Source organism: Chaetodon trifascialis, chromosome 6 (genome assembly GCF_039877785.1).
Source record: "Chaetodon trifascialis isolate fChaTrf1 chromosome 6, fChaTrf1.hap1, whole genome shotgun sequence".
Lineage (NCBI taxonomy): Eukaryota > Metazoa > Chordata > Actinopteri > Chaetodontiformes > Chaetodontidae > Chaetodon > Chaetodon trifascialis.
Window position 1 is genome coordinate 12217501 of NC_092061.1, and position 23677 is coordinate 12241177.

At 41.6% G+C, this 23677-nt stretch overlaps 1 protein-coding gene across 2 annotated transcripts in view; it reads left to right on the plus strand.

The window, feature by feature from the left end:
* aopep (aminopeptidase O (putative)) overlaps positions 1 to 23677 on the plus strand; it is a 75830-nt gene that overhangs the window by 10776 nt on the left and 41377 nt on the right. For both annotated transcript variants that reach the window (XM_070965126.1, XM_070965127.1), the window contains 6 exons: positions 11156 to 11369; positions 12500 to 12606; positions 19042 to 19144; positions 19363 to 19470; positions 20032 to 20075; positions 22843 to 22903. In XM_070965126.1, coding sequence (XP_070821227.1) covers positions 11156 to 11369; positions 12500 to 12606; positions 19042 to 19144; positions 19363 to 19470; positions 20032 to 20075; positions 22843 to 22903 — 637 coding nt within the window. The remainder of the gene's footprint in view (positions 1 to 11155; positions 11370 to 12499; positions 12607 to 19041; positions 19145 to 19362; positions 19471 to 20031; positions 20076 to 22842; positions 22904 to 23677) is intronic.

Here is a 23677-nt window from a genome sequence, read left to right on the forward strand (position 1 = left end):
CTCTGTCATCACGCTGCATGATGCATCATAGGAAAGGTCACAGTCTGTTTTATTATAATGTCACCTGACTGAACAAACTTTATATATATTATTGAGTCCTCTGCAAAATTTGGCATCATGTTTCACTCAGGAGAACTCCACTTTAATACATCTGAAATCAGACAAAATTATTTGGGAAAGATTACGTTGATTCACTTCACATGGAGCTGAATTTAATACTGAGTTATGTTAAATATTCACCGAATGAGTCAGTGTCTGTTTATGAGTTGTAAGTTATCAAAAATGATATTCCACTAATTCATTTTTGTTGTCAATATTTTTTTTGTATTCTTATTTTGTTGTTACAGTTTAGTCATTAAATAAAAGGACATCTGTGAATACTTATTGTCCAAAGGTTGCGTCAACAAAATGAACACTGGGCTGAAGAAATAGGGAGAAAAGGGATCAAGTACTTAAATTGCTTGTTCCTTTCGCAGTACAGCCAAACTAGGCAGCAATATAACTGCCACAGGCACTAGGTAAAAGTTATGACTGGTGTATACCTCTTGACCTCTCTTAAGTGGCACTGGAGGATTTTCAGCCTGACTTCAGTTGACTGCATTGTTTGTTTATAGGCTAGCAGGAAGTTACATTGGCCATTGGTCCCTGTTGGGTGGAAGTAGGGAGCTGGAGTGGCGGGGGGAGTCAGTATCCTGCAGGATAATCCCCTGCTGCCCTGGAGCTCTTTAGTGCACCACCTGAGCTTGTTTTCATCTTTTATAGGACCAGACCAGCGGTTTTGCATGTTTTAACCCATTAACTAGAAATCACATGCACTTCACATTACTGCCAACCATTTCCCCAAAGCATGCTCCAAGTTTTTAGATTGATTTCCTGTCTTTTACAGAGATGGGTTTCATTCATTTAAGTGTCGTTGAAATTGCTCTTACATATGTTGTTCCTGCCTGGCAATGCTGCTCCAACAGAGCATATTTACTTAAGACTTCTTTTCAAATAGCAACTTTGTTTAAGTAGAAAGTTCACATTATCATCTTCACAACATACATGTGTGCCTATTGTCAGTATTATCATCTTGCTTTTCAGAAAACAAACATATGAATCTGATGGCAGCCAGCTCTCAACCATGCACCAATAACTTCTCACTTTTCATTGCATTCCGAACTGAGTGGAAACTGTTGGTTCCTTGGAAATGAGGATCTAAGTCTAAAACCTCCACATACTTGACAAAGTGGTCAGCAATAATGGAGTGAATCATGCAAAACCAACAGCATTTAAAAGATGAAGCCGATCATTAAGGAAAGATCATTAACTTTGAGGAAAGGCATTGCTGCTCGTTACCACCTTTAGTGCTAAATAAGTGAAACATTATAGCAGACCACAGAATGCGAATGAAAAAGATTAGATGTTAATCTTAACCTGCCCCAGTTTCTAACATGAGTCTTACTCTTTTGCCTCACTGGCCATGATTTCTCATCACTTTGCCCCCTTTCTGAGTTGCACCTCCTGCCTCCTTTTTGACCTGTGTCGTCCCCTTTCCTCTGTTCCCCCTTGCTGCATTTCTTTCCCAGTCCTCCCACTGCTTGTCCTCCCCTCTTCCTTCTGATGTCTCAGTGGATTTCTTGCCTTTCTGCTCTCCTCTCCAGTTTGATCTGTGAAGTAACCCTAGAAGTGTGCGACACAGGCCGGCTCTTTCAGGAGGCAGTTGGGGGGTTCAGGGTGGGGAGGGCGAGATGTGGGGGGTCGGCTTTTTTGGCATGGGACACAGCTGTTAATCAAATAGTCAAGGATGAGGTGTTTCTTTCTAACCACCTTGAGTGGATCTCCCTCTCCTCTGTAGCCACACAAAAGAGTTGAAAAGGCAGCTCTGCATGCCTGCGCCTGGACAGAAGGAGAGGGAGTGTCCTGTGCACACTTTTAAAGTGATTGCAAGCAGTTAGGTTTTTAGGTGAGCTTTTCCTTCCTTCTTCCTTGTCTCTCTGCAGGCCTCCAGCTGAACACACACACAGGACAGCTCTAAACACCAGCGTTGGCCATTACTATCCATCTCTTCCTGCTTCCTTGTCTCTTTTTCTTTTTAGGTCCCAATGAAGATAGCAGGGTTCAGTTTAGCAAGTGTTCTGTTATTGCGGGAACATTCCTTTCTAGTTATCTTGGGCCTCTCGACTTCCCTTCTCTATCTGAAGTATAGGCTTACCTGCTCCTCCACAGTACCTTCTCACAGCTGAAGGAGCCACCTTTTAACTCGTCCACTGCTTGAAAGGAGAGGGTTATACATTTTGTCGGGAACATTTTTCCACAGGGATAATCAGAAAACAATTCATGCGTGATAGTTTTTGAATTTTATTTTTATGACCGTTTGCTGTGATGTATGTGCCGCATTGCTCAAAATCATAACCAATGTCATGTGTGCTGTTTTTTTCCCAGGTGCTTATATGCTTCTATTGTCATCGCTGGTTGGTGAGTGATGGTGCGTTGCTTTGAACTGCCCTCAGATGTGAACCTGCTGGCAACAGCTGGCATATAGTACTACATTTAACAGTAACACAGACACACTGTGCCATAACTCTGGATTAGAGGCTGTCGCAAGACAGGGCTGTCACTGCACACCCATTCTCCTAACTAATGGATGAGTCCACAGGACCCATTCCCTGGAGTGATGGATGGATCCATTGTATAGCGTAGGGGACGCTGTTGCTGGTCTCAGTGTGCATCCTGGGGCGTGTGTGTGATACTGGAACCTAGAGGCTGAGGGTAATTTCATTTGTCTGTGCAAAGCCAGACGGCTTAATGTCCATGGGACCTCTGTGCTGAACTGGCCAAAATGAGATATTTGAAACAAAGTGCTATGAAATGCTCGGAGGTAATGCCTCTGATGTCTGGGTTTGCTTTTAGCCTTGGGGAGAGAGAGCTGTGCTGTTTCTGGCCACGCTGGTGGTGTGGCTCTATGGGTGGCAGTGTCGGTCTGTCTGTTGACTGGTCAAGCCACAATTTTGGTCCACACTGAAATATCATATGTGTAACAACAGGCAAAAAAGGCACAAAAAAAAAAGGGATATTTCTTGCATGTAAACATAGTCAGTAGTACTTAATTTGAGCTATCTACAGTATAATAATAATTTAATACATGTTTGACTGCAGTCTGTCTTCTGCATGCATCCTCTATTATCTAAGCCTTCTTAAAGGAAAATCTGTAATATTCTATATTTTCCGTATTGTCAACAAATCCCATTAAAAAAACCAAAGCCAACAATGAACTGATCCTTCTCACTAAGGGTTGTCTGTCTGACCAAATCCCGATCTAGCTTATTTCTCTGAGTCATAGAGCTTCATTGTTGTCCAAAAAATATTAAAAACACATGAGTGAGTTACATCAGAGGGTGACATGTTCTTTCACCTCTGTGTGATGAACATGGGCACTGTATGCAGTCTATTTAGAGTCCATTCCTCATACGTTGTCCTGCAACCATACATTCTCACCAGGGTACTAAATCTGATGCTGTAAATAGACCCCAACAAATGTATTTACTCCTGTTTCTGAAATGTTTGATGTGAACTATGCTGCCCAGCTGTTTAGGCAATTATTCTGCTGTTTATAAAAATGAAAAGTACATATATACTGTGACTCTTTTTTAAAGATATACTTATTCAGGAGGAACCAGCAAGAGCTTGGGGCTGAGAGCCACAGACAGACTGTTGAAAGTACAAGGAGATGGACTAATGCATTGTTGGCTTGACCTTTATCCTTCATGTATTCTGCTGTACAGTCACAGTTTGGGCTGCATTCCTCCTGTTAATACCTGTTGATTGTTTTTATACCTTCGCACAGTTGTCAGGTGATAATCATTGTTTACATTTTTCCAGTGACTGTGTATTGCAAGTGGGTTGTTGCAAAAGTATTTACGTAAAATACCTTTCACCCACACTATATTCATCAGCTGCAGGTTTTTGTCTGACGGGCAGGCAGCCCGACCAGGTGGCAGCCTGAAACCTCTGTAGGAGACAGCTCTGCTCACTGGCTAATTTCACTTCGCTCTCGCCTTCATCCATCTTTCCATTCTGTCAAACACTTCTTATATAGCCCTGCAGTACTGAGTGGTCTCACTTTCCATCTCCTGACTGTCTCATTCTCTCACGTTACATAAGAGAGAGAGAAAAAAGTCTGTTTATCACCCTACAGGCAAGAAATGTCTCAAATTATAATCCTGTGAAATAGATTTGTCCCATCTTTTTCATTGAGGCGGTAGTGGAAGCCAAAAGAGGGCTCTGAGTGCTGTGTGATGAGTGATGGGGTTTGCATGCAAATAGCTACAGTTATACAGGAATGTGGTTTATGTCACATAAATATCATGTCGACACCACCCTTTGGCTGATTGACAGGGGCTTGTTGCAGCCAGATGAACTCATACTGTACTGCATTAGCGCTCATTAAAACATTGTGTACGCCCTTTGTATTAATCCCATTAAATTGTATTAAGAGGCTGTAGGTCTGTGAAACTTTATGCGAGGATTTTGTGTCTTTGGATAGGTGCATTTGTACATTTAGATTTCTTCTTTCCTTGTTGCCACCCGTTGCTTGCTCAGTTCGTCTTCTTGGAAGTGTCAGTGTTTCCTGTGGTGTCATTCACAAAGATTTGTTGCGCTTTGGTCTCCTATATATAGGAATCATGCCAGCATTCATCCACAGAAAGAGAGCTTACCGTTGTAGACAAATCAGTGTCCACGCTGTTTTAAATCTGTGCTCCAGCATCCTGCACACACACAAACACGCAAGAACATTCCTCTGGCATGACATCAGTCTTTAGTCTCTGTACTAAACAAGGAACAAACTGCACTGTGGATTGTTTTACTGTTAAGAGAAGATGGATCAGACATCTGCTATCACTTCCCAGCTGATGCGGCTTCAAAGTAGATTTGCTGAAAGTATGTGTGTTTTTGTTTGTGTGTGTGTGTGTATGTGTGTGCGTGCGTGCGTGCGTGCCTGTGACTCTCTGCTGGTTTAGGTGTGTGCTCTGTTATGCCTCATACAGTTATTGCATCTTCATGTATATCTGTGTGTGTTTACACAAGCATTCTTGGCTTCATCAGGTTATGACCCAAATGGATCTCATCAGTGTGAAACAAACTTGACCTGCTCAGAGCTGCTGTCTCTGTATGCATGAATGGGCTTTTAAGATTAAGCACTTTGACAAGACCTAGAAACTGCAGTATAACCTTGAAACCTGCCACTTATTTGTTATGTGCCGGCACTACAAAGCCTCATTTTCACCAGACTCGAGCAGCAGAGTCGCCTCCTTGTTCCTGATGACCTCTGATATCTTTTCTGCTATTTATTTTCAGGCTCTGATGCGATGCGGTGTATGTGGGTGGGGCGGCTCTCTGGGGGCCCCGGCCTGGCCCCTGTTCATGTGATCAGGCCCTACATGGAGTGGCATTTGGCCTGGCCCTGTGGGGCCTCGTCTGGGAGCAGGGAGCTGATCTGCAGCCAGCCTGGAATGCCAGACATTTGAAGTCAGACTTGTTAAAAAAGAACGAAGGGTGGTAGGAGTTTGGTCAAATAGGCCCCTGTGTCTGAAATAGCCCACAGACTCTGTCCGAGAGGGAGGGGAAGGAGACAAAGCTTCTCCCCGTAAGCTGACATTAGGAAAGGCCAGCCCTCCAACCTTTGCTTGAATAGTTAAGAACTGACAAAGTTAGAGTTGGTGTGTCTTTCGTGTGACTTCTGTCCATTTCCTTACCTGTCGTGTCATTGTGTCCTAAGAGTGTTTGTCTACATGTTTCTGTATGGGTCTGCAGTTATGTGCACTATGTGTGAAATTTCACCAGCAATGCTGTAAAACACACACACACACTGGTTCAGCAGTTCAATAGTTATCACACCAGGGAGTCGATACTGCACTTGGGGAAAGATAAAAACTCATCACAGACGACAGATGAGAGGATGCTCACTCTCTCTCTCTCTCTCTCTCTCTCTCTCTCTCTCTCTCTCTCTCTCTCTCTCTCTCCCGTACATACGCTGTGTATCTGATAATCTTTTCATTCTATGTTGTTGAATCTTTACGTCACTTCTCACTCTCTCATTTACACATAGAGTGCACACTCAGCGCTCATCATCTTTTTCCTCGTCCCTCTGTCTCGTGGGGCTGTTTTACTGGTGTCCCAGCTATGAGCTTAGCTGGGCTAGGGATGTCAATTACAGGACTATGATAGGACCCTTGCTGCATTATGCATGGAAGTGTCCCACTGGGGAAAAAATGGCCTACAGCCAGGAACGATGGATGGTGGGATGGAGGGATGAATAATGAATAGAGAGATGGAGGAGCGAAACACTATTGCAGTCTCTGTCTCACCAAATTGAAGACTTGCCCTAGAACACACCTCTGAAGCTCAGGGCCAAGTCACCCAGGGTGACTCAGAGTCGGGAGGTTGACGTGTGAGAAAGCACAGGAGGGCCTTAATCAGCATTTCATTTTGTGCGCTAAAACCCAATGGGGTTGGTCACCTAAGGTTACCTCAGGTCTTTTGTCTGTTATTGTGTATGCAGACAGCCTCTCATCATGATCAGTTTATGTGTGTGTGAGTTTGTGCAGCACTCTCCGAGCCTTAAGACATACCACATGAAGACAGTTAAGAACAAGAAATATAACTCATCTACTCCAATTGAGTCTAAAATTTCCGTGTGGCATCCAATTAAATGTCAGAGGTTGTAATTTCATGTCTTTAATGTATTGTTTAGAAGAGCAGGATTAAGTAGAGATGAGTAGAGGGCGATTTGTCACACAGCAAGCAGTCAAAAAAAAAGCAAACAGAGATCACAAACGTCCAAAACAGGCACAAGACAGGGCCAGCAAATATGAATTCATTGACAGGTGAAAGGAGTCAGTGGTCAAGTTTGAATCAAACATCCTATCATTAATGGAGAAATTGATTAGTAACCCTGATGAGAGGATCCAGACCTAATTTGTCTCTTTCTCTATGAGTGTATTTGATCTTCTATTTATGTAAAAAACAGCAAATCTTTGAATATACTTTTTGTTGAAAAAAGGTGATGACACAAGTCAAAGGGGAACTCTTTGAAGTGGAGGGAATCATTGGGCTTAAGTATTTTGGTGTCATAAAAATCCTGATGTCAATTTGTGAAAAGCAACTTGACAACAGCACAATATCTGTGTTGTTCAGATGATGAAATGAGAGGGGCGGTTTTATTACCGTGAACCCTCAGAGTGTAAAAATAAAAACCTACGGTATCACAATCAACAGCTGAAGAATTGCCACAAGACAATTGTGAATAATAAATAAAAGCAACATTACAATTTTAGTGAAAAGCACAAAAACATCAGAAATTGTTCATTTTGTAAATGTTGTGATCACAGGATGTCAAATCTGTGGTGTAAAGACGTGGAGCGGTGGAAGTTGTATTATAGAGTATAATGTATCTACACAGTTTCTGACAGTTGCAGTAGTATCACTTAATGGTTGATTGATTATAATTGTTGGTGTAATCAGCAGCTTTAGTTGCTTTGTGAGTCACGTTTGCTAATTTGCAAAACAGTGAATATGGCAGCACATTGTGTAACAAAGACAGTATGTGCGTATGAATGGATGTCCAGTACCTTATTTGAAAGTATCCATGGACAAACATTGATCCCCGCAGCAGACCTTTAGATTCTGATCTGCTGTGAAGATGAAAGGTGTATACACATGTGCAGGTGCTGCGTACAGCATGTATGAATGTGTGTAAAAGTCTTCTCATGCGTGCATCCCTGACAGGTCCCTGATGTCAACTAATGTCAGTCAGTGTATCAGTGAATGTGAAAGATGCTGTTGTTATTCATCCCGACCATGGTGGGATGACACTATTTGTCACTGTAGTGATGGATTCCGCATCCCTCAGAGGAGCATGTGCAAGCGCCGTCTCTGAAAGGCTGTCTTTGTGTTTCACACTCACTCACTCTCACACACACACACGCACACACAACACACTGCTGGAGCTGACAACAAAGGCGTGCTTATCCAATTGTGGGGGAATAAGATTACGCTACAAAGAAACTCATAAGGCTAATGTTAGCATCTCCTGCTCCAGTGAGAGCCTTTGTTTGTGTAATCAGGAAAAACATGGGATTAGATTTGAGATGCTGTCTCGGAAATGATGCCCATAAGACCCTATTGTATGATGTTGACATGTTCCTAAATAACAGAGGGCAACAGCCTGCCTCCTATCTGATGAAACAATCCTCGGGGAAATAAAGAGTAGTTGTGTTTTTCTGATATCCGATTTTGCTTTCCTCTAAAATAGACTGTCTGACAGACCCGGCCTAACCTTTGCCTTTACTCAGTGTTTTCCTTTATAATTGACTTGTCACCATAATTAGGTTATGGCAAGGAAAAAAAATAACTCTTCTGTCATCTGGTGTTTTAAGATGCTAATCTCTCCTTGATGAGAGCAGCTCACGTTACAGCTCACTGTAATTCATCGATGGCAGCAATATGTGGTCTTACTGTAGCCGTGGGAGTAGACTGTGAATCCAACAGGTGAAATAATAAGAGCTACTGTGTCTCAACAGTTAAAAGTAAGACCACTCTTTATGTCTTTTTAGCTGGAAACGCTACATTGTGTGGTTTATTACTACAGGGTATTTACATTTAGTAATCCTATATGGATGATAATTCAAAAAGCTGACTACATTGAAGTGAAACATAGAGACATTTTGTCTGGAGGCATCTTTAACATATTTGTCACAGCAGTGGGTGGTATGACCCTCTGAAAAATACTTTTCAGTAAGAAACTGCCGTTTGCCATAAATTCTCCCACCAATGTCAGGTCAATAGTGGCTGGGACACTTAAGATCTAGAGAGTGTGAAAGGAATTCTAGACAGTCCTGTGTTGTTATATGGGCGAGGAGAGAGAAGAGACCATTCATTCGCACCTCTGTGACCCTTCTCCCATTCTTCTGTTGAAGAATAGCTTGCCTCTCACGCGCAGTCGGCCCTAAGCCCCTCAGGGCACCCAGAGCCTGTTACATAAGACCGAAGTAAAGAATGCTCCAGAAAAGTCTTCAGCCATGACCTTGGCTTTGACTGAGCTCTCATATTGGTGCTGCTGTTCTACCAGCGCTGTCTCATGGTTAAAAGTCACATGTCCTGTATTCCTGTGTCCGTGTGAACGTCGATGTTTCAGACAGTGAAATGGATGTGGTTCCAACTGCAAACTGGCAAATATAACCTTGTTGTCCCTCATGCCAAGGCCCTTCGGGTGGTTCTGTTTGTCAGTTGGTGCAACTTTTTGGTCCAGACTGAAATAATTAACAGCCATTGGATGGATCCTGTAAAATTCATGGTTCATGGTAGATTCATGGTTACAAGGCAATGTTTCTTAGTGGTGATCCCCTGACTTCTCCGCTAGTGCTACCAGCAGGTTTTTATTCAATGAAATATCTCAACACCTACTGGATGGATTGCCATGAAATTTGGTGCAGGACAAGTGGTATTAACTTTTGTGGTCCCTTAGCTTTTCATCTAGCAATTCAGTATTCAAATATCAAGTGAAAATTTAAATTTTTCCAACAATTTAGTTTGCCATTAAGCCTCAGTTGTGTATTGTGTTTGGTGCTAATTAGCAAATGCTAGCACGCTGAACTACGGGGAACATGTTAAACATTATACTTGTTAAACATCAGCATGTTAGCATTGTCATTATGAGCATGATGATGTTAGCATTTAGCTTAAAGCCTCACACAGGTGCTAGCATGGCTGCAGACTTTCAGTCTTGTCAACATATTTTCGTGGATATAGTTTGAGAATACTTTCACACACAACCTCCAACATATTGCACGGTTTCTTAAAAATGTTTTTACGACTCTACCACTGTCCTTCAACTTTTCCAGCAAACCCAACCCTTGATAGTTGTATCTGAATGAGGTGCGTGCCTGTGCCAGTCCTATTTCAGCAGCTCTGTATTCTCTGCTGGCAGAGACTCGTGCAGTGAAAGAAACTTTCCAAGCCCTCATCAAAACTAAAATGTACCTCCTTGATTGAGAAGAAAGTCGAAAGGAAAACCACGTTCTTAACTTTCAGATATCTAAAATGGACATTAGGGGAAACCATTATCTACGTATATAGAATAGTATTTACCAACTCACATTTGCAAACAATTATACTGGAATTTAGCTGCTGATGGTCTTGTTATTCCCTCTTCAGTTTTGCTTGGCTCAGAACTTTGATAAACTGCTCTTATTGGTTGAAAAGCTTAATGAGGCTTTTGAATTGTTGAGTAAGACACACACACACATATACACACACAGTGGGACTGTTAAATTTCTCCTTATCTTTGGTGTTACTCAAAACACTTTAATGTGTGTGAATGTTGTACATATATTATCTGTTTTCAAGAAGGCACAGATGGAAGTGACAGTTGCTATATTTACATACACTTCAAATGCTCGTGATCTAAATTTTTATCATAACCATAACCATATGTTTAATTTCCTCTCCAGAAGAGTGCAAGGCAAATCTCAATTAACTTAAATTGCTCAATAAATCAGTCAAAAAATCATGTCAACTTCTAGACCCTCTTTAAACCTACATTTTGTAGCCTTTCATTAAAGTGGCAGCAGAGGAGCCAAAATTGCTAATTCTTTTTTATTTATTTTACCCATTGTTGGTTGACAATTTTAGTTCAGGGAACATGGTGTTCTTGCTTAATGTTTGTGCAGGGAAGTTAGGTTTGGCAAGAGCACTTGATGAGTAATCTGCTCTTTGCTAAACATAATGTAGAGGATGGAGAAAGGGATGGGTAGTCAGTGACTCCCTTACTCATTAGTGTGGACATGTGTTAGTTTGTCTTATGTGGCGTGTTCAGGCTAAATTTTCTGTAATCATAGGTGTGGAACATTACCTCAGTAACTCTTTGATCTTTTTGCAGGGTGGTTCAGTATATCATTATTCCTCTTTGGCTTTTATTTCCCCTTAACCAGCACTTTTTATCTCACGGTTACATTACTGTGTTGTTTTTCTCTTACTCCCCGAAACTCCTTGATTCTAAAAACATTTGTATTCTCCCGTCTTTTAATTCTTGTTCCCTTTTTTTTATCCCTCACTCATTTCATCTTCCATTTATCCCTCTTACTCATCCCTTATTTTTGTCATTTGTCATCCCCAGCCCCCATATAATCTTCCTGTCCCAGAGTGTGTTGGGTGCTGGGAGTCCTGGCTCCTGGGAGAATGGCCTGTCTCTGTGTGGGTCCAGGATGTGCCATGAGATCGCCCACTCCTGGTTTGGACTGGTGATCGGAGCCAGAGACTGGACTGAGGAGTGGATCAGTGAGGGCTTTGCCACATACCTGGAGGACATTATATGGGCCCAAGCACAACAAGTACAGTACAACCGCTGCCAGATAATTATAGTTTACTGTAGCTATTTTATGAAAGAAGTCTTTTTTTCAGCCCAGATTGACAAACACTGTATTAGAAATGTGAATTGGTCAATGAAAAACAACCTCAGGAATCATTAAGTGAATATTTGTGATGTTTATGTATGTTTTTCTTTCTTGTCATTATCTAGAAGTTTTACTATACAGTATGATCTGGCACCTTTATGACACTGGTATAATGCAGCAACTCAGGGGAAACACTGGTTGACATTCCAGCCTTCCATTTCCAAAACTTATGTGCCAGGATTTCAAATATTGCTGTTGTGGTTGGAACACATGTCGAGTAGAGTTGGCCATTACATCAGTGTTGTAAAACCATACATCAAGCACACAAGGAAACAGTTTATAAAGGCACCGATCCAAGTTCCAATGCAAAAAAAAGCACAAACAAGAAACAAAAACTAGAACTGAAAGGTCAGGGGAGCTGGCCAAACAAAACAAAAGGCTAAAGAAGTTCCTGGGCCAACCACAAAATAAACTATCAAACCCAAACTTCCTGACCTACTGAAATGTAAGGGGACTAAACTGAACCACACAAGAGTTGTGAAAAAGTACTACTGCCACCTAAACCTCCTCAAAAAAGTGAGCTTTTTAAAGAAGTAAAGACAAAAGAGACTTGTACTTTGCTCTGCTCCTGCTGTCCCTCTAATTTAGACCTTTTAATTAAGGATGCTTGCAAAAAAAAAACACTACAAAGAAAGAGCATATAGCATGGGGATGAATCCTTTGCTTGCAACACTAACTTCAGCCCTGATCGGAGAGTCGATATGCATACAGATCTAATCCTTCCTCTCGCTTTCCCACACCATCCAGAGTTACACAAATGTTTTTCTTGTGTCTGCGCTGTTTAATCATGTCACCTTTCTGATATGAGCTTGACTCTGAAGAAGTAGATTCCAGCAGACCCGTTATTGCTGCCAAAATCAATAAGACACAGTGACAGAGATAGTGGGCAGCACTGCTTGCTCTTGCTGATGAAATTCACCATATTTAATTTTCCCTCCTCTGACTTCTTTGCTCTACCTGAACCATTTCCTCCACATCTTTTTAACTCGCCGTATGTCTCCCACCAGCTCTCCTTACAAGAGACAGCAGAACAGTCTGACCTGAAGGCACTGCTGAGGTGGAGACGGCTCTCTGATGAGTTGAAGAACTCAGAGGAGGCACTTCAAATCCTCAGGTGCGTGTTTTTTTTGGTCAAGTAGATCTGTTTTAATTATCTTACAGCTGTTACCACTGTGAGGAAATGTCTCCTTGAGGATAGTGCAACCTCAGCTTCAGTAAACATGCCTAAAATTCCCATGAAACAGCTAGCAGAGTGCTATTTGGTTCTGCATTTTTATGGGTTTCCTGTACAAACAGGAAGCTAGGGAGAGGCCTGTCGTGGATATTGACTAGCATTTACAGTAGCCAATAGTGCTGAATGGGGGTCTGTTTTGAGAACACTGTACTATGCACAGACATGAAGCTGACCCATAATGCTGACTGGTGATTGTCTTCCTCACTGTTACTTTTATCCCTAAGTATCAGTAGATTAGTAAACCAGCCTAGGCTCGAACAGAGGAGGCAACAGCTTTCAACAGCAGTCAGTGTGACTACTTAATCATGCTACTCTGGTATCAGTGCTTGAAATGCTCTCTTTCACACATTATTTTAAAACGTGCACTTCTTCTGTGACTCGCATGTCTTAGTGACCTCAATAGCAGGCATCCATTTTATCCTGATCAATTTTCTCAGATTGTTTGTTCATAATTTGCCCTGTTAAATATGCATTAGGACCACTTTCACTCAAAGTAAGTGCATTAGTGTTGTGGTGACTGTCATAGAATTTATGCAAATAATACAGAATATCTCATTTTGGTTCAAGATTTATAATTTATAATCATCACTGTAACTGAGTAACTGAACTTTTGCACCACTGGCAGCGCCACACCTGAACTACACAGTTTAAAAAACAAAAACTGAAACACATTCCATTTCAGTAACCAGAATTTACTCTACAAAAAGTTGAAATGCTTGTGTTTCACTCATTATCCATAGTAGACAGTCTTTTTTGGTTAAAAGCTGGTCATGCAGCTTTTGCTGGTGTCTGCACGTGCAGACACACACGTGAGCTTGAGGTACTGTATATGCATTCCAGGAGTACAGGTGTGGCGCGTATATCCAGGTGCACTGTACTGTCATGTCTGAGAAAAGCTCTGCACACAAGCACAGCGAGCACGCACAAACACACAGACTCTTCATCTGATCCTGACAATGTGGGACCCACACCCTGTTTGTTTTATCCACGGTGGAAGCACAGTGTCGTCAGGGGATTATAGGTGTAAACCACAGCCTGGAGTTAACTGTTTCAGGGTGGGATGTTCACACTTGTTAGCACTATGCCTTCACATTGTAGCTCTTCCTCTGAATAAAAACCTGGAGATGACACCTGTAGCATACTGCGCTATTGACATTCACACTTGTAAGAGACCATACAGAGCGTGACAGCAAATCAATGTGCTATTGATTTCATGGCACTTCTGCTTGGCACTAACTTCTAACTATGTCACTTCACCTACAATGTGTTGTCATCACACAAAGGAAGCGCTAATAGTATTAAGAATTCAAATCAATCCAGGCTGTCCTGAATAGTGCAAGCTGAGTGAGTGGCCAGTTTAAGTATTTGTAAAACTGATTTTACGCAGACTGTCCTCATGGGTTTAAGGGTTTGAGTGCTTCAAGGTTGGCTGTGTTTGGAAATATGTAAATCTTTGCCGGCTGAATTGCTGGAAGTTGTGCGTGAGTGAAAGGGTTAAACATGCGCTTGAGAGCTGTGTCTGTCTGGCAGTCTATCAGGGTGTTCCCCTATGGGGCAGATGCAGGGGTGATTAGAAGGATCAGGATTAGGTTTCTCTGCACCTGACTGGGTTAAATCAACAACATAAAGCTAACATCTGAAAAATGCAGTACATGCACTCACACATACACACAGACAAATGTATGGATACATTTTGACTGATTAGATTACATGGAGAGACATTAGTATAGAAAAGAGAAGTAATTACTGAAGTGGCGCCTGGGGAAAAACCTTTTTTTAATCCTCACAAAGCAATGATCAAGCATGCATGGGCATAAAGGATCCCTGCTACGCTACCCTCCTGTATTACACTATGCCATTTTCTTGTATACAGTTTGTTGTATTGTGGCATGATTGTACAAAATATGGGGTAACACTTTATTTCATGAGTTTGTAATTTCTGAATAATTTCTAATAAGTTTCCTGGAAAGTAATTTCATGCCAATATCCAGTTATGTCCAATAGTACAAGTCAAGATAAAGAATAACATTGCCAAGAATAACTGAATATTTACTTGGATTTAAATAGAGCAGTTCTTTCAAGGAAATTCTACTTTTCCTATGCTTAGTACAAATTTACATAGTTATTTCCAGGAACACCCCCAGGAAATCATTAAGAAATGACTCAAAAAATTTATAGACCCATAAAATGAAGCATTATCAAACTCATGCTTTGAAGCAAAACTGAATTACAAACTAACAAAAGTAGTCATTGAAGTTTTTGTCTTGCACATCTGATTGCAATGCATAACAGTCAAGATCATTTTTGACCTTGGGAACAGTATGTTTGACAAGAAATCAAAATGTTCAGGTTCCTTTAACCACATCTTATCGGTTTGTGGGGCTCATTTTGATTATTTTGTATGTGATTTGTCATATCATGATATATAGGCACTGTATCAGGAAAAGTTATTGGAAGGTCAGATATAGCTTAGATCTTAGTTTACACCAAAGTTGGGAACAGGCCATGCCACTTTCTAATGTGCGCTTGACTGCCTGTATGTCCAAGTCCTGATGTGGCTCCGATGTTTAGCATTACAACTGTGGGGAAACACAATAAGAATAAACACAAACTGGTTTTCACAATGCACAAAGAAATGTCAGAGAAGACCAGGTGAAGGGAATGGACGCGCAATGGGATGTACATAGAGATATGCAAAACCTCACCGGTATACACACACAAACACACATGAAGGCTAAATGGCAGATTGCGCTTTCCAAGTTCAGTGGGTCACAGTCGACACCCCTTGATCCAGAAGGGGCCCCAGTGGCCAGTGTTTATCAGTCCATTTCAGATGAGTTATATTTAGGGCAGCCTGGGCCAGACGCCATTCTCCCTGCTGATTCACTGGGCTGCTGGGAGTGCTGCTCTACCTTATCCGGTTTCCACAGTCAACCCAGTGTAATTTGTCAGGATATGGCTCGCGGAGCTATAAACCTCTGTGTGTGTGTGTGTGTGTGTGTGTGTGTGTGTGTGTGTGTGTGTGTGTGTGTGTGTGTGTGTTCACATTAAGTTCTGTCAGTAATAGCTCCTGATTTCCTCCCGCTCTTTCTCTTTCTCGATCTGAGACACACCCAGGTGTATGCATGGCTACACACACACATGCACACAGACACCCCCCCCCCCACACGCACATGGCCTACGAGTCAGATAAGAGCACCATTTATTCTGCAATACATTGAGCTATTGTGTGATTCTCCAAGGCAGCGAGCAGCGATTCCTCTTAAAGCCGTAGTAAATCATCTCTGACAAAGAGAGACGGCCAAAGACGGGGATTTACACATCCATACATCCCTGGTCTGGACAGTGGGAAGGGTGGAGTTCCTTTGTCTAACACGGCAGTGATGGATCAACTTTTTTCCTCTCTGTGCTGTGCCACCGGTGCCTCTGACGCACGAAACCGACACATTTTCTCTTCTGGATATACACGTTCTGCCATTGTTTTTGTCTCTTGCCTCAGTCCCTCTTTCTCTGTGTATTTCTCTGTCTGACACACACACACACACACACACACACACACACACACACACACACACACAATTTCCCAGGGATACAGCACGTCCTGCTGTCTTAAAAGGAGTCTATTTCATCTTATCAGCAGTAACAGACAGACATGGGCACTACGGGCAGGAGACTGGACGGAGAGCAAGTTAAAAAAAGCTAACTTCATGATAAAAAAAATGGGCATGATATATAGAGAATAAGTAAAAGGGTCTTTTTTCCAACAACTCAGACAAACAGTTTATTTCATGATGCAGGTATCGCCTGTAGCTCCCTGTGCTCTAATGCATTTTAATGTTAATCCGTATGTCCGCTGACTGGCTCAGAATATTGACAGACACTGAGCATCATTTCTACAATGTGCCAAATGGGTTTTCCCAAATCAGGTCATTGCCGTTGTGATTTGTCACATGCCTAACATATATATGACATGTGCACATGCACTCAAGGAGGAACACACCCTTATTTGCATGATGAAAGACCTTCTAAGAGTGTCCAGTCGAATTTAGAAATTCCAGGAAGCTGATGACTTCCTCTCTCAGTCCACTGAGCAAACCAAACATTCCTGTCTATCTCCTGTCCTCAGTTTCTCCCACACATTCTCCTCCTTCTCTTTTTCTTGTGCTCAGCGCTAATCTACTTCATCTCCCCCCGTGTCCCTGCTCTTCCGCTCACCATGTCTGGACAAAGACTCAAATCTAACTGAAATGGAAGGAATCTCTGTTCATCCTGTTCATCTCGACAACTGGTCGTCCGATTGACTTCACACTTGGAGGGTGTATTGCTGAGGACCCGAGGAAGTGCAGTGTCCAGTGTGAAGTAGTTTGAATGAGCTTTTCTCAAGAAAGCTGAGAAATATCACCCTGCACACCCGCAGAGCCCCTTCAGTTCTAGCTGCAGCTGTCCGAGATCCACAATTTTGAATGTACACCACAGGTTAGGTTTAACCCTCTCTCTCAACAATGCTGTTTATACCTAATGAGGCATGAGCTAATTGGAGTTGTAATGTTAACATTTTGATAATCCTACAGTGTGGTTAACTTAATGTTATTAAGCTTAAGTTAGCTAGCTGCCTTTAATGAGTAATGCCACAATCAATAGTAATGATATAGCGGTAAAGATTTCATTCATTTACATTTATGTTTGGATGAAAAGCTTTGTAAAGTTAGATTTCAAAGCTAGGATTTTTCTTTCAGCCTCTCCCGCAAATGCTGATGTTCTTTTAGCGTTCTCTTTGAAACATCTGTAGCCTACATGAGCTATGGTTGTTAGCTGTGGATGGTAGCACTGCAGGTAGGCAGCAATGGAGACGGCGTGGTCTGATGTTCACATCATGCGGACAGATGTTATAGACATTGCACTGATGAAATGATATTATGTAATAGATAATGATTTACACACTGTCAGACAACACAGTGACAGACAGATGACCCCATGAACAAAAATGATTGTAACATTGAGTTTTGACTTACATGCGTTTTACCGTTCGTTGACACTAAAAGTAATGTACTGGAGGCCACACCCACCACTGTCAGGTGACCATGCCCACCCCAAACTCACCTGCTCTGAATTTTACCCATTCTCCTCTGGTCACCCTAAGCAGAAATAATAATAATAATTATTATTATTATTAATAATGTAGGTGTGGCGTATGTTTTGGGAACACCTCCATAAACTGTCTAAAATTATAGTGTATTGTAATATTACTGTGTTATTAATAAAGTTTAAAAAAGAAAAAAGGCTGGGTCTGGAACAGCTGTGGGGGCTCTCCTGGTCTGCAGATTGATGATATCGAGAAAGCTTCAAGTAGCAGTGCTGGAGGCCAAACAGAGGGCTCATTCCAAACAGGAGCATTTTGAACAGGCACTGCAGTCGTCGATCAAATATTTGACCAACTTGTGTCTCATAGCTGAAGCCTAACTCAAGAGATTAAACATTTAGATTTTATATCATACATAAATCAGTGTAAATAAGATTTTGAATGTGTGTTTTTGCCTGGCTGCTCATCTGTGTGTGCCTGGCCCTGTCATGAAGCGGTCCTGTGGAAAAGTGCTAGCCAGTGATGAAGGGTGTATTGATTGGTGAGCCAGGCGCCTAGCGTATCGACTTGGCAGGAGGGTGATCCTTCAAGGCCTTCCTATTGGCACACTGAGTTAATCTGCTCAGCCTGATCAATACGGGCTAACTGAAACTATCATTGCACAGCATCCCACGTCAGCGGCCTGTTTGTTTGGCTTTTATTGGTTTGCGTGTTTGTTTGTGTGTTTATGGAGGTTGAAGGGATGATTTGTATTTGTGTGACAGGGAAAGCGAAACCTCGAGCATGCCTCTTTGTGCCTGCAGACGAGGGTGCTTTTTAGTGGAAGTGTTATATGTTCGCTCAGTGAGTCATGGGCTGTAAAGTCAGAGCACAGCACTGTGAGGTCATATAAACAGCATAGCATGCTATTATAAATCTACAGCTTGATTTTCAGCCTGCCTCGGGCAAAGTATGGCATCTTGGCAACATGTTCGGCATTGAGAGGACCGGCTGAGTGGCTGGATTTAGTGTTGCTGACAGTGTATTCTTGCTCTGCAGAAATTGTGGTTTTCCTGCGACGAAAGTGTCTCCAAGAGTGGGATAAAATAGATTCTCTAACTGTTTTAGCCTTAGTGCATGTGTCATTTTTTGTGCACCTTCTGGTTTAGTGTGGTTGTATTCCCATTTTCTTGCCTGTCTTATCTTTCTCTGTGTTTTTTTTTTCTTATTTCTCTGCTCTATTTGTCTTTCTGCAGACCTAACATGGAGAACACTGGTCAGGTCAGTGAGTCTGGCTCCTCCACAGTTAAACATGCCCTCAACCCTGACAAAGCCTTCATGCAAGTCCACTACCTCAAGGTGAGATAAATGTGGGACAGGAAGGAAAGGAGAAAAATGAGTAGGGGCAGTAGGAAATGAAGGGAACTATTTAAGAAGTCCGATTTTGTCCTTTTAGTTAGCTCTCTCTTTGTTCGAGTAGATGTGCTTGGGACAGCACTTGTTATGACTCTAGATGTTGTTGCAGTGGTTCTCTGTGTTGTCTTTGATGGTCTTTATTTCTCCTGTCCTCTGTCCAGGGTTACTTCCTCCTCAGGTTCTTGGCAAATCAAGTGGGAGAGCAACAATTCACCGACTTCTTCAGATTATTTGTGAAGAAATATCATGGGCGACTTATTTTATCTCAGGTGAGGCTGCAGTTTAGGAAACTCATTTTTACTTGATTAACTTAAGGTAGAATCTCGTTGTTGACCTGCACCTGCTTGAGAGGCTGTTAATAAAACCTGAGCTCGGATTTGAACTGTTTTCATGTGGCCTGTCTCAGAGGCACAGTGTTATTTCCATAAATTAATTGGAGGCTGATGTAAGCTCAGGCTGCCACTGTGTTACAAAAGTTGAGAATACACCAGCAGCATTTCAAATTGATGACCGCACATCAGCTCAGCCACATACTGTATGTTTATTATGCTGGGGCCATGAAGCTGAGTGATCACAGCTGGAAGCTGTGTGTATGTACTGTCTGTGTGTGTCCATGTGTGTGATATGTGATGTGTTCCACCTGGCTCCTGTTTCTGCGGTGGCAGGCTGAGTCTTCCCACTAAATAATGGATGTAACATAAACACTGTTTGACCTTGTACTCCTGACTTAAGATCAGGTATGCCTTTCTCTGTCTTTTTTTCTGCTTCTCACACCTCCCTAAATGCTATCATTTCTACAGAATCTGTCTTTTCTTGTTCTTTTTGGACAGGATTTCCTGCAAATGCTGCTGATTGCCTTTCCCGACATGGAGAGGTATGTAAGTGCCAATGAATAATGCTCACAGTGTAACTCATGAATAATGAAAAACATGCCTAGAAGCATTAAAACCACTTTGATTTGTGCTCAAGTATTGGTAGCCTGGTTTCCAGTTCCAGACAAATTAAAGATATGCTTTTCATCGGTTTTCTGTTTGAACTTAGCCTTACAACTTTTTTTTTTTTTTTTCCAACAGATGTGACTTGTTAGTAGATTTACTGTCAGATGTTTAGTATGTGTTGATTTGGCCTCTGGTCTTTAACTAACTTGGTCCTGCTGTGGAAACATGACCAGCGAAAGCTCCAAACACCAATCCTGTTAAGAGAGCAGTCTCATCCACTCTTATATTAATTGAAGTGTAAAAGGATAACTGCTCCTCCTCCTCTCCTCCTCTCTAATTTTCTCTCTCCCTCTCTGCGCTCACTTAATCATTCAGTTCTGTATTTCTCCTGATTGCCTCATTAACCTCTTCTTCTGCCTGTCTTTCTGTCCCTCTCTCTCTCTCCCTGTCTGTCTTTCACTTTGCGTCTCCCAGCCTTTAGCACTTCTTTTCTAACCCCTCTCTTCCTCAGCACCCTCTGAATGCTGTCTTTTCGCCTTTTCTGGCATGTGGAGAGTGCTGCCGGATGAGCAGAGATTGATTGAATTAAACAGGGGGAGTTGGGGACAGTCAATATTTGGATCTGATGCCTCTTTCGGTAAACAACCCACCAGAAGAGTAAGGTTTAGGATGAGAATAGACACTCACTGTTGAGGGTCATGGCTGCTCTGTGTGCAGGGTGCAAGGCCATGAATCCTGCCCCATGCTAAATGGGGAACATAGTGTTTATAAGACAAAACATAAAAACCATCAACACTGTCTTTTTTGTTGACAAGAACGCAAGGTGATAAGAACATATGTTTTCCAGGCACCGCTGTCACAGACAGTACGTTCTCATCTATCACAATTAAGGTGGATAAGCAATCAAATGAAATGAAGTCACCAAGCTCAACATGATAAAACCAGTAGATGCATGTCTCGTCTGCTCTTGTGAGACATAAAGCTTATCTATATCTAGCCCTGTTATGAAACAGTATTTGACAGTTCATGTGGTGTATTAAATGTATTAACCTTTTGTTTGCCACTCAAGAACACTATGCTCACACAATCCCATGTAATCCTACTTTATGCTGTCTCAGTGTTGGTGTAGCAGATGTTTAGTCGATAGATAGATAGATAGATAGATAGATAGATAGATAGATAGATAGATAGATAGATAGATAGATAGATAGATAGATAGATAGATAGATAGATAGATAGATAGATAGATAGATAGATATATTATACTGTCTGTGGTTCAACTCTACATGCCAAGTGCCAAAATATCCTTGTGGTGAAGTCACTGATGGTATTTTTAATGTCCACTTTCTGGGCAAATTGGTACTTTATGGGAAGCATTACCTCTTCTAGTACACTGTAGAGTGTAAAGAGATTTTTATGAGTTTCAATTTACTGAACACCCACTCTCCATCTGCCAAAGTTGCCAGCATATATACAATAGGAAATGACGCAGTGGGACTCAGACTTCATTAGTGTGTGGAAGCAAGGAGCGTAGACTTGACCTTGCAACAAAATGCCATTCTCTTAAACCATTTTCAGCCACTCTAGCAGTGGAGTGGCTCAGTGTCGGTCAGCGGATCTATTGGCCCTCCAGCGCTGTGCTCTGAAGTTAAATATCTCGACATATATTGAATGGATTACCACGAAATTTGACATTCACGGTTCACCCAGAATGACTCGTGAATGTGTTGGCTAATCTTAGCCTTCACCTCAAAGTGTTGAGAGGCGGATAAAGAACAGTGTGACTGATGGAGATGGAGATCTGAGATGTCCCTAAATGGCCAACACACCTAGTTTAAACACTGTCTTGCACCATTAGTGGTAAAGATTTAAGACATTTTCTGGCATGTAGTGAACAATGCAGTCAAAGAAAACACTGAGTAATTTACATAATGTAATGTAATAGTTGCCAGAAACTTGTGGCCATAACACTGTCATTGCTTTCCCTGGCCTGGGGTCTTTTACTTGACATACCTGCTTATCACTCAGTATGTTTAAGCTATGCAAAAGCAATGATTAAGCATTATGTAAAGAGAAAAACTATGCTTAGGTGCACTCACTTGAGATTCTCTTATCTGCACATTGTGATTGGACCAATTTCTTTAAGAATATATTTGGGAAATGTGTGAAATCGCTAATTGAGACTCAGAATGAAATTACAACTTTTCATTACAAAATAACCCCTTTAATGGGCTGAATATCACCAATCGATCAAGTCAGGATTGATGATTTGATGATGCTGTCTAGCTACTCTTCGACTCGTATCCTGTAGTTTGCATACACGCTGTGACCTACTTATGAAATGTTTGTTTGTGTGCACGATTATGTTTGTAAGCTGGTTCTGTCGCAGTGTATATTCTGTGTAGGATATATGACCATTCACTTGAGGTCTTCCATAGCTACACTCATACGCATACACACAATTGCCTTCTATACATGCATACATAAAAATCCAGTTCATTGTCTGTACATGCCTGTTTGCCTGTCTTTCATAGGGAAGTGGGTGTGCCGCTCTTTTTGTTTAAGGTGTTGGTCTAAACCTCAAGTCTGCCATGACCCTGACAATATTTTCCCAGAGCCGTGTTTTCATACGGTGTCTTGTGCAATAACAGTCATAGCTATAATAATAGGAATAATACTAACACTTGTGCCATTGTGTTCCAGAAAAGGCCTCACCCTCAGTGCTATTTATGCTGACTGGCTCGATCGACCGGGAATTCCAAAGGTATGAAGAGTCTTGCTCTCTTTTGTTTTGTCAAAAATAGCAAGTTTGATAATATTACTTTAATTAATGTGTCTGTAAAAAGCTAAATGCCACCTAGTCAAATTATGTAGTTAAATAAATCAATGAATGAATCAATCAATTTAGACTGAAAATACACTTGTACTTGACTGTAATGTATAAAATAGATGATCACTATGGGTGCAGAGTTATAATATTAACTAATAATAATAATAATAATAATAATAGTACATAATAGCACAATAATTCAGCACCACTGATTTTGGATTATTAATTACTTTGTGCTGTCTGAAATGCTCTTTGTCCACAGAGCTCAGAGGCATCGCCTCTTTAACTATAAAATAAGTGATTACTGTATTGATGTTCTTCCTCCTATTGATGCTGAAAGTACTTCTTATTTAGCACTTGTTGTAATCTTGTAGTACCTGGAACGTGCATACACAGGGCGAAAATTTCATTGTCATTATGTACTTGCTAAACTGGTTTCTGATAATGGAAGATATTATTTCTTCCAGCCTTGATTCGAACTGGCTGATGGCTCATCTTTGTCACTTTAAGACATCCACACCACTGCGTGTACCACAGCTTCACTTTTACTTCACGTTGCTGTGACTGCAACCTGATCTGCTTCACTGTACGATCCGCAGCCTGATAGGCTGTATGTGAAAGCCAGCAGTCATACTGAGTGCATATGCCTGAAGGTTATCCTCTTTGATAACGAACCAGTGTGTTTTTCATGAACTAGACCTCAGAGTA